Below are 12177 nucleotides of genomic sequence, written 5' to 3' on the forward strand. Positions count from 1 at the left end.
ACTGCAGACAAAAGCTAGTCTTTCTGTAGCAATTTTTAAAAAGTCCTCATTTTTTTTCCTGCTAAACAATGATATCTAATTAATGCAATAATAGTTTTCCCCCTTATCAGGATAATGCCATCTTTAAATATATTTTTCAGGTTGGAGAGCTCTGTAAAGCAGGTATATTCTAGAAGACTGAATGAAACTTGTTTTGTTAATCACTCGTTTGTGAATTCATCCATTGCTATCACTGCATCTTCTGCAATGCAAATGCTAAATTATACCTTACGTATTTTTCCAAACACATTAGATAAAATTTTAAACAGACCTGTAGAAATTATCATGTCACAAACTTAAAATGAACAGAGCTACAGGGTAGATTCCATAACCTCATTTAATATTGACAGCAGCTCAATTTAAATTTTGGAAAGCAAATACCTTTAATAAATTTGATGTGAATGATTATACATTTTGATAAAACTATTGTACAGGAGTACATACATATATAAATCTATAGGTAGAATTATATACATTTCAATATGTACCACATATATATTTTTTCTACTCACATTTTTCTCTTTAGTAAAACAAAGCAGTTTTACTGTACCTAGATGTGCAAGGCTACATTAAGTCCTGAGTAATTTAAGGAACCATTAATAAACTATGTAAATTCTAGTCTTTCACTTAAAGATCCAATAGCTTATACAACAAAAATGTGAACAGAATTGTTCAAAAATATGCATTCACCTATGTGCCCATTTTGTGCTTAGCATAGAAAACTCAAGAAATGCATAGTAGCCATTTACATTTGGGAAAATTTTCTTGAATATTCAAGATTAAACAAATACCTATTTGTATGGATTTATAGAAGTTTTAAGTGATGTTATCTATATCCAATTTGTCAAGCATGGAAGACTCCAGTTATGATTGGACTAAAAATCCCTTTTGCAGAATATGAAATTCTGTGTAAACATCAGTGGTTAGGTATTATATAAAAAATTTAGACTCAAACAAGAGGAAAGAGAAAAATACAATGAAATAATTTAAAATGCTTTTCTTGAGATATAGGCAGCCACGTGGAAGGAGTATAAAAAATAAGAGTATATTTTGGTGAAAGAGGAAATAAAAGTCATTTAAGGAGGGTCTGGTGAGCCACCCCTGTTGGCTCGATTCAGAGAGCCCAAGATAATCAAGCTACATCCACCTTGCCGTAGGGATCGGACTCCGCTGCACAATGAGAAGGAAGCACTGTGGGGAAAAGGCCACATTCAACCACAACGGGACAGCAACAGTTGCCCATCGGAGTCAGAGTCACCATCAGCAATCAAAGCGTCCCCGCCCCAAACTCAGGCACTCGGTATGAACTGGTGAGGTGGTCAGCAGGCTGCTCCAGCAGCAGCAGGATGAGGGCTGGCCCCTTGCCTGGGAGGCTGCGCTGCCCCGGGAGGCCCGCTTTGACGAGAAGGCACTGCATTGGTGGTTCCTCCATCACCCCCAGCTCTACCCTGTCCCGTGGCTGCTGTAGTCAAAGACTCCTTTCTTGAAGAACGGTGAAAACTCACAAATGGTGTGTTTTGAAAGAGTCAGCCCCACTTTGTTGATGTGTAGGGGAGATGTTGCAGATTGGAGCATCACGCTGAAAAAGTCCCTGAGGTATTTCTGTGGAAGAGACCAAAGTTAAAAACATGGTCAAGATATTGCTGGGTAGAGTCGAGGAGAGGAGAAGAAATCTCCAGAAACAACCTCCCATCCAGCTTGAGAGAGCTGTCACCATCATGAGAAGCAGCACTCAGGAAATCTCCTTGACTGCCTTCTCTATCATCAGACCAACTGAGGACCACAGCCATGATATCCATTATCAGATGACACATCTTGTAACAACGCAGCCTCAGGCCTATCTGCAGACAATGCCCAGGGGTTCCCAGCACAGGGGTCTGCTTTTTAGCAACAGTGTCACTTGTTAATATACTATTTTTTTTAAAGTCATGTTCCCCAACTTACTCATTAAAAAGAAAGATGATTAAAAGAGAGGAAAAAAGCCTAGCCATCTGTACAATGCTAAACATGCTGCTGACTATTTTTAGATGGGACAGTTACTGTCTGCTTTGGATCCTTCTTATAGATAAAAAAAATACTGGGGACAAAAGGGTTAGTTTCAAGTACTAATAATTACAGATCATTTTGCAAATCCTATAATCATCAATGAAAAGAAATTTCTGACTAACATTAACTGTTCTGAACCCTTGCTGTCCTCTCCCTCCCCCCCACAAACATGTTTGTCACAGCATCGTCCACCTTTTCTGGCACTGAACAGCAAAGCATGTCTGAGACTAGGATCCAAGATGCTGGGAATGAAATCAGATGTGGGTGTTGGCAGGATGTATTAAAGGAAAAGACGATACACAAAAGCAGCTAATATATTTCAGGTCAGGCAAATCTTATCCATAACAGAAAATGGGGCGGGTAGGGAGAGAGGTGGTTAAGACTAAACCTTTATTACTGTTTCAGCTTGTTTAAAAATTAATCAGTCCTGTCACAAACTTAGAATTAAACATAATTACAGACATTGAGTAACAAAAATAATTTGTCTAAGAAACTCAGCCTAGGCCTAGAGCAGTGGTTTCTAGCCAGGGGTGATTTGCCCCATAGGAGACATGCAGCAGTGTCTAGAGACATTTTTGATGGCCACTCTTGGTGGGGGGAGGGTGCGTCTAATGGGTGGAGGCCAGGGATGGGGCTAACACCCTACAACGCACAGGATGGCCCCTATGCAAGTAATTACTGGATCCAAATGTCTGTCATACCCCAGTTGAGAAACTTTGGCCAAAGGAAGTAAAATTCAGCTACCTCTATGAAATGCCAACCTGAAATTTACTTCTGAAAGAAGACACATTGCTCAAAGAAAATCTGTTAGTTACTTTCTTAACACGCTGCGTGCGGATCACGAGAATCTTCGTTTTTTTCTGAGCCATGCGTTAAGGACAGATAACGAGAATTCTCGTTTTTACTGTTGACTCTTTTTACTTTGCATATTTTATTGAATTATTTGTAGAATAATTATTTATAGAATAATTTATAGAATAATTTATTTGTAGAATCTATTATTTATAGAAAAATAATAAATGACATAGAAGCATTTACGCTTTAAACAGAAGAGTGCATTTTAAAGTAGTTTCTTTTAAAAACCTGCCGGAACAGAGGGGTATGAGGGATTTAAACCCCGCCGTACGCAACATGTTAAAAATAATAAAAAGGATTACTAACACTTAGTATTTGTATAGTAATTTACAGTTTCCAAAAATCTCCTAACGTAATATTTTATGCTTTATGGAAGTAAGTGGTGCACAAGAACTGCACATTGTTAGTCCTGACACGTGTACACCTGTGAAACCATCACCAAAGCGAGATAACAAGTATTTGCATCAACCCCAAAAGTTTCCCAAGTCACCTGATTTTACGTTACCATCATATTCTACCTAGAGTTACCTCTTTTTATTATTGTAATACCCATTTTGGGGTGAGGAACCTGTTGAGAGGTGGGCAAGGCTAGTAATCAAGAGAGGAGACTTTTGAAAACAAGTATTTTCAACTCAGAGTTTTGAGCTGGTCTCATGATAATCTCATGAAAGGTTTTTGAAATAGCAATAGGTTAAGGTAAGAAGGTGCCAAAACCAACTGCTAAAAAAAATGAAGATCTTATTCCACTAGTTACTTGCATCAGAGAGGCAAAAGGGAACCTGACTGCAGCTTTTTGGGGGAACAGGAAGCTGAGAATACCAACTTCAGAGGGACTCGGATTCCATCAAACATCGTTACTAGCAACTATTGTGACCACAACTGACCAGTTAATGCTTGCAATGAAACGCATGTGCGCAACTGTTTTTGAAAGGCCAAAAGTGAAATGATTTACAACGAGGAAGGTGAGGAGCTTGTCCACAGGTGCATGGAACTGCAACTCCTACGCAGTTTAAACGTGAGCAGAGCTGGACTCCTGCGCAGGCGTCATCTCAATGGCTCCTACGCAGTTCCTGCTTCAGGTCGCCCGCAGGCTGCATCACAGAGGCAAACTTGCCTTCCAGATGAATTCTGACAGAAGGGACGGTATTTAAATCTGGGAACAATGTTGTATCGACATTTGTCATAATTAGTTCACAAAGCAGAGACCACTTAAAGGGCCAATAAAGCCTGAAAGGTATAATGGAAAGTGAAAGTTAAGAATATAAATAAAAGAGAAAACAAAAAAAAAGTACTGGAGACAGTTCCTGCCAGGGCCCCAGCATAAAAAGAGAACAGTAAACTAGCTTCAGATAAACTAGCTTCAGGTAATGCCTTTTTTAAAAATGAACTCATCAGTATGCATCGATGAAAACTTGAAATAGAAGGATCTGATTCAACTAATTCTAAACATTAGTTTTTTCATTGCAAAACAAATCTCTGCTTCGCAGAATCGGGCAGCCTTGGCTCCCTTTACAGAGACTGCTTCCTTGCTCAAAGAAATGCTCTGACTACGAAGTGTTCTTTGCCATGACCTCAAAGTGCTCTAAAGTATATGATGTGAGGCATGAGACTGGTTGAATGTGTCCAGAGCCACATGCTTGTAATGGGCTGGGCAAATTCTTTCTGGTGAATGACAAAACAAAATGACTAGGTCTGGGGCCAGGGACAGAAGACAGAATGAAAATTTCAGAAGGTTCTCGAGGTCACAGACAGCATCTCATTCTTTCCAACCCCCATAATCCCTGGCACACTGCTAAGAGTGGGGAAAGTGTTTAGAAGAAACCCGGTTGATTGATTTTGATTGATTTAAAAATGGAAGTGTATACAGAGAACACAGCGCATGTCGTACGTGTACAGCCTAATGAATTTACAAAAAGTGAACATACCTGTGTGTGGGGACAGAGCCCCAGAAAGCAGTTTCCAGGCTCTCAGCCTCACATAGACAGGTGCTGGCTCAGGTAGTAAATGGCCATCAACTGTGATTGCATGGCCATCAGCTGTGGCTAGTTGGCCGTCAGCTGTAACCAGTGAGCCATTGGCCACTAATATAACTGCTGTGGCTACGCTAGCAGAGAGAAGAGAGAAGAATGGGGGCTAGCAAGAAGATGGTGGCTGGGCTGGCAAGCGTGGATGGCGGTTTGCGGACAGTGTGGATCCAGCCTCCAGTGAGAGTATAGTGCCGCCAGAGTTAGAATATAGTGGTATGACTCCTCTACCTATGTCTCCATGGGTGTTCCTTTTTGGCCTCACCATATCCTGCGTTCTTATGTGGGCAGCGGGACCAGAGACCCCACCGGACTCCCTGCACGACACATGGCGCAGCGAGCAGGGTCTCCCGCACGACACTGTGTGATCAGCATCTAGGTAAAAATAATACATTTCTAGCACCCAGGCAGCCCTCCTCACACTCTCACAATTCCTTCCTCAGGTGTAACTGCTATCCTGACTTCTCACACCATCCGTTAGTTCTGTCAATTTCTGAACTTCATATTAATGGAATTACACAGGATACACTCTTGTGTCTGGCTTTCACTGCTTACCACGATGTTTGTGAAATTCAATGTACACTGATGGGTATAGCTGTAGTTTGTTCGTTATCACTGCTGCATAGTATTCCATGTGCAAATATAACCACTGATTGACTTTAGGGGCATGCAACCATGAGTGATTTGGTTCTTTTGTCTGAGCTCTTCTTCAATGTAATGAAATCTACTTCCATATAATGATGTCTGGTGAGTCAAGTTTATTACTATTCTTCCAATAAAGAAAACCGTTAGGACTTCATGCTTAATCCAAAGTCAGCCAATGTACTAGAACTCTATTATATATATTTAATATATATTGCAATTACATATAAAATACATATGTACATATATACGTATTTACATTAGTAATTTTTGTTGCCTGCGCTCACAGTGTTTTCCATAGCATCTACAGCTGAAGAAAGAAAATCAAAGTTCTTCCTGTCAAAGTTGTCCCTTTATTGTTGAACAAATGACATCCAAGCCCTCCCTGGTATATGGAAAATGAGTCCATGCGCTGTGCTGCATCCCCAGAGCAGTGCACCGTATAAAAGTTAAAAAAATAAATAAATGAAGGACTTTTGGAGTTTATGTGACTTATCAGGGTTATAAGGGCAAAGTAGGAAAAGAATTTGTGAAATCCAGTATCCAACTTGTTTCTTTCACATGGTGTTTTCTCCGTTAAAAAAAAATAAAAATAAACAGCAGGCACATTTAAATGTCTGTAGCCATTAGGGGCCATAGAAAGCCTGCACCTTTGCTCACCTTGGTGGTGGTTGTCCCACCTGAGTCTTTGCTTTGTTAAACACCCTAGATTTGAGCCACAGAGAACAGCATTCACACCCCCTGGGGTTGTGCAGCATTTCAGCTCTGCTTCAGATACTTAGAGGATGAAAGTCAGATTAAAACAAATCCTCTTTCAAATAAGATTGCAAACCTGGAAATGGAGTGGAGAGCAAGAAGGAGTCTGAAAGAGGGTCTATCTGAGTGTGAGAGATAGAGGGAAAGGGAAGGGGCCAAGAGGAGAAGGGGCCACACAGAGGTGGGGGGGCTGTTAGCTGGAGGAGAGCAAGAGGGGAAGGGTTGGGATAGAGGGGAGAACCAAAGGCACCAGGGAGAGAAAGAAATAGCACAACAATGTTGAATATGAATGCCCATGAGTTACTTGTTTATCAAGTTGGCAAAAACGATTTAAGAATAAAATATATTAGACATTTACCAAGGTTATTTACTTTTTGCTACTTAGGCCCACCCTAAAGTATAAGGTGTTTTCTTATCAATACTTTCAGAAAATCAAATTTAGATGGCTATTGTTTAAGGCATATTTCAATACTGATGTCATGTACTTTGATGTCATAAAGTGCCTTTCTTCTACAGGCTGTGGGCATATTTCATTGTTGTTGTTGTTTTGTTTTTGTTTTTTTAAAGTCAAGCTATGCAGGTGTAGTGAGCAGGGGGTAGAAATAACTGGGAGAGATGGGGCCCACTGATCTCTTCCAAAGTGTCAAACTGGCATGTGCCTTTAAAAATCCCCTCAAAACAAAGGCAAAATCCTGTAGGGACCATGCATTGTCAAAGGGGAGGCCAAGAGAGACCAATGGAAGCATGAGGGACATACAGATTGTCAGAGACACCCCACACCAGGCTCTTGACCCCTTCTTTCCTAAGTGGCCCTCTTTTTCCTTTAGCTCGTACCTGCCAAGATTCCTCTGAGCATTTCCTTAGGACTGTGTGCCATGTGCACAACACCAGGCTGACGAGCTACCATCTCATTACTCTTATGGAGAGAACATTTATCAAAGGGCTTGCAATATTCTAGGCACAGTGAGACGTTTTAATGGTGTATGTCATTTAATGACCATAACAACTTTTATGAGGTAGGGACTGTGGTTATCTCCATACTCTAGATGAAGAAACTGAGGTCCAGGAGGCTTACGTAATGTTCCAAAGGTCACAGAGCATAGAAGTGGGAGTTCCAGGCCTGGCATCTGATCTTCCAACTTGAAGCTGCATCTCAATCACCAGGCTGCTGCCCACAGCATTCACCATCCCCCTGTTTCCCACTGGGCCCCCCTCTCCTGAGCACTGTTGTCTCTTACGGGGCAAGGCCATCTACATTGGACATCTCAGAGGCTTCGGCCAGATATGCTGCCTTTCCCAGGCCTGATGGTAGTTTCATGGAGGGAGACCAGGGGCCCTGGGTTCTCTGGAGTTAACATCCATACAAACATGGGGAAAATACCTCTTTCCTGTGAGTCCCAGGCAGATCTGCTCATCCTCTGACATCTCACTCAGTGAGACAGACACTGGCCAATTTTTTACTGCCCTGCCTCTGTTTGCCTTCCCAAATAACACTCAGATTCCCTTCTGAAAAAAATATACTTCCCTTCTTTAGGGATTGGTTATCTGGTTGACTTAGGGCACAGGGCTGGTGAATTTTTCCCTTTCATATTCTGGGATGGGCACTTCACAGCCAAAGACCTAATTGAGATACTGGAACCAAGTCTGCTGGAATCAAGGATCCTCTCGGGTGAGCCTCTTCCAGATTGCGTGACTGCTGCCATTGAGCATTTTCAAGAATGTAAGAAATTCAGTGAGCTCCCATTGGGGGGAAGCTTCAGGAGAGCCTTTGGTCAGCCCATTCCCAAGCCTGGGAGTTTATAAACCCATTTGCTGATGATGGCCACAGGCATTTTCTACTGTTTGCAGTCATGTGAACTGACAACCCCTGGGGCTCTGGCAGGTGGCAGGCACCAGTCAGGAATCAGAGGAAACCTTCCATCTACACCACCCCAGACCTCCTTGGGGGCTAGTCTGTGGTCAGGTCAAGGCATCTGCCCAGGGCACTCTTCTCCTAGGAAGAGCTTTCCTGAATAATGTTTCTGATGGGTCCATCCTCCACCAGCGTTAAGCTGGAAGGCTCCTGCACCAAATCCTGATCTGTACACAGGCCAATCTTTAAAATTCCAGCCCCATTTCAAAACATAACTAAACATTATTAATCTTTTGAACCAAAACACAGGCTAATATGGTCTGTTGGCTGTGTTAATGAGTTCTGAAAGGCGAAACACACTCCCTACAGCAATACAGAGTAATTCAGCCAGAATTTAGTCAATTATTTTAGAGCTTTAGCCTGGTACTTCAATCAACACACTGCATTTTTTTTTTTTTTTTTTTAGGAAAAAAATTGAAATATAATGTGTAGCTACATGCTATTTCATTCTAGACATTCTTGATGAAGGTCGTTATGTTAACGTGATTCATGTGTGACCTATAATCAATTTCAGTTTCTCCTCTGGCTGGGAAAAAAAGGTATGGAAGCTAATGGAACAACCTGGGTAAACACTAGCCTTTAGATAGCCTTTGCTGGGTTGTTCTTTTCAACTCTGGAGCTTCCAGCTGAAATGCTAGTCTGGTCATATGGACTGACCACGTGTTGTATAGTCCATCCAGGCAAAACCCTGTGAGATTAGCAGGGTGTTAAATGGTATAGCCCATCTTGCGGTCATTTCCTTTCAGGTTTGGGATTTGGAAAGAAGAAATGAGTAGTAATATCCAAGCTCAGCAAACAGTGTGGTGTGAACAAGGGAGCACGGCCAACATGTGTAGAGCTAAGCATGGGAAACAGCAGGATTTTAAGGAGCACACAGACGACCTTGAATCTGTATTTGGGTCTGCAGGCACTTTGTACAAAGCAGTTCCCAGTTCATGAACATATGATCCCTAGGACACACGGAGGAGAGGAGGAGGACAAAGGTGTATCCTTTCTTTATAGATGAGGAAACTGATATCTCAAGAAGCAGTGACTTAGCCAAGGTCAACAGACCATAAAAGGCTGACAAAATGACTGGCTCCTCATTCAGGAGGAGGTCAGAATGGCCCTATGTAATTCTCAAAGTGCAATCCTTTAAGCATGTAAATGTAAATGTAAATGTAAATACAGACCCTCTCTTTGGGGCTCAGAATTTACCTTGAATTTTAATCAGCATGCGCGTGTGTGTGTGTGTGTGTGTGTGTGTGTGTGTGTGTGTAGAAGATGTGGAAATGAGAATAGGGCCTCAGGAGCATTTGAAAGATCTTAACTTCTTATCTTTTGGCTCCCTTCCTTCTATTTTAATTAGCAGGGGGATAAAATCATGACCATTGTATGTTATTAAAAAGTAAAAAGTTTCTCTTTTAATAGTGCTCGTGACTATCGTTGCAGCCTACTGCTTACTTCATGAGCAGTATATCACTCTAGCTGTGTCATTCTAATGATTTTCCCAGTCATTTCATTGTTGTGGCACTCTCTTTATTTTTCAAAATTTTAACATAAATTGTTAATTTAAAGTTACTGAAATTATTAAAATTGAGATGTGTTTTAAAAATGTAATATGGCTTCAGCCACCTTTTCATTGTGACATATTAACAGGGAAGACAATTCAAGGCATTCCTCATCTCCAGAAGTCATTAGCCACACTGGCAGCTTAAAGACAACTATCAGTCTAATAAGACTTAGAGGTTTCATTTACCTTGTAACGCTTGAGAAATTCCTCAGCGAATGATGGGCTCTGAAGAGAGATCAGACCCGGACGGGGAAACGCTAGGATATTTCTAGACCTGAGAGAAGTCTAGTCACCAGTGGGGTCACTATTATTCACTCAGTCAAGTCTTCCTCGTTCATGCTCATAAATTATAGTCTGAACACCTCTATCTGACTATTTAGGAATCCCAAAATATGTCTCCACTGGATCAGATATGCTGGGTTCCTTTGCCAACATGCTCCAAATGTCCTCCACACGCTAATGAAATTTTGATATAAGCACCTCTTTCATCCAGCACACAGTTACTACATACCGGCTACACACAAAGCAGTGTGCCAGGTACTGGGTGCCCACTGTTGATAAACACATATGGTGCCTGCCCTGGGCATATTTGTGACCACCTCCTCCTTGTTCAGGATTGTTCTTTTTGGTGCTTTGCTCCCAGAATCTAAATCCTACTTATCTTTTAGGGACTGGGTGAGGGTTTGTTCTTTGTTGACTCCTTTCTCTTCTTACTTCATTCATACACCCCCAAAATATTTATTGAGAGCTTTCTACACGTCAGAACTGCTGGAGATTCAGGAGTGACTAAGACTCAGTTTCTGTCCTGAGCAATATACAGGCCTTTCAGGGAGATGGATAGGCAATGCAGGAATTAAAATATGGCTACAAGAAAACGGAGATGAGATGCTTTTGGAGCACACAGGAAAAAGGCAACCCACCTCGTACTGGGAGTTGGTCACATTAATCCCAAGACCTGACGGGTAAGAATTAAGGAGGTGAAGATATTGGAGGAAGATGCTAGAAAAAGCCTGTTCCAGGCGGTGGGGAAAGCATATAAGGAGCCTCGTTGTGGGGAAGCAGAGCTTGGGGCAACATTGATAGTCCAGCATGACTGGACTGCAGACCATGCACGGCCCATTCAGTGTGGGGTATACACTCCTGGAATGCATGGCTCACTGGATCAGCTCTCTGTTAGTCCTTACACTGGGGGTACTGCACTGTGCGCTGGTGATCTTTCTTCTTTTGGACGAGTAGAATCTTGCCAGGCCTTTTGGGTGGAGCCTGTTACTTGTTTTAACAACAAAAATGCACTGGAAGGTAATGCTGAGAGTGAAGAAATCAACTTGCAGGTTCCAGTACCCCAGGTGAGCCCAGTCCTTAGTGAAGGCACGACCAGAATGCAGCATATAAGTGGCCTGACCTGACACCACTTGGAAAAGATGAACTATCCAGTTGAGCCCTGCCCAATTCCAGAACCACAAAATCCATAAGCAACAAAATGGTAGCTGCTTTAAAGGCAGTAAGTTTTGGGGTAGTTTATTACACAGCGATAGATAACCAAAATACATGTGTTTGGGAATAAGGTAAGAGATGAGGGAATAAACGAAATTAGTCAAAGCAGAATAAAAAAGTTTCTTTGGTTTTTATTTGTAATTTATGACCAGCCATAAGTTGCAGACCTATTCTATTTCATGCCAACCTCTTCCAACCTTTTTAGTATTTTTAATGATTAATTATGTCTTAGCAGGTACGTTTTTTCTATCTATCCTAGGTTTTAAAGTAAATACTTGAAATAAGTAGTCATCATTTGAAATATGGCATTTATTCTTGATGTTATAGAGAATTCTGAGAGCTCCCAGTTAAAATTCATCAGAGTGAAATGTTAGTCTGTGATTACAAAATCAGAACTATTCATTACAGCTATTCAGAGAACCTTCTTTATAAGTTTAATGATATAAGCATATTGTATTGAATTATTATGGTACTGCATCAGCTGGACTCACAAATTTAATATATTCAGTCTGGTTCAAATATTCTAATAAAATTCAGCAAGCTTTACAAATTTTACAAGGGATGTGCAATTTAAAGTCCATGTGATATTTAATTTTCACAGGTTGATGTTCTAGCTCAGGGTATCAAGTAGCTTCAATGATCATGATGATGATTGCACCTGGCCAGCAAGCTTAGGAGAAACCCCACAAACAAGCCACATGACAATCCCAAATCTGCTTGGGCTGGGAAGCTGATTGAGCTTTTCTCCAGAACACAAGTCAATACAAGTCCCATCTTTTCAGCTCATGGAGGGGAAGAGAGAAATGGAGTTTATGCTACACCTGTGAGCCAGAAGAGACAACATACATCAGCAGTAA

The 12177-nt window shown here is 41.4% G+C and overlaps 1 protein-coding gene across 3 annotated transcripts in view; it reads right to left on the reverse strand.

The window, feature by feature from the left end:
• Window positions 1-358: 358 nt before the first annotated feature.
• Window positions 359-12177, reverse strand: part of KIF16B (kinesin family member 16B) — a 293589-nt gene continuing 281770 nt past the window's right edge. For all 3 annotated transcript variants that reach the window (XM_019714654.2, XM_019714650.2, XM_019714652.2), the window contains one exon: window positions 359-1641. In XM_019714654.2, coding sequence (XP_019570213.2) covers window positions 1483-1641 — 159 coding nt within the window. In that variant the 3' untranslated portion in view covers window positions 359-1482. The remainder of the gene's footprint in view (window positions 1642-12177) is intronic.

Source organism: Rhinolophus sinicus, linkage group LG13 (genome assembly GCF_036562045.2).
Source record: "Rhinolophus sinicus isolate RSC01 linkage group LG13, ASM3656204v1, whole genome shotgun sequence".
In the NCBI taxonomy this organism is placed as follows: Eukaryota; Metazoa; Chordata; class Mammalia; order Chiroptera; family Rhinolophidae; genus Rhinolophus; species Rhinolophus sinicus.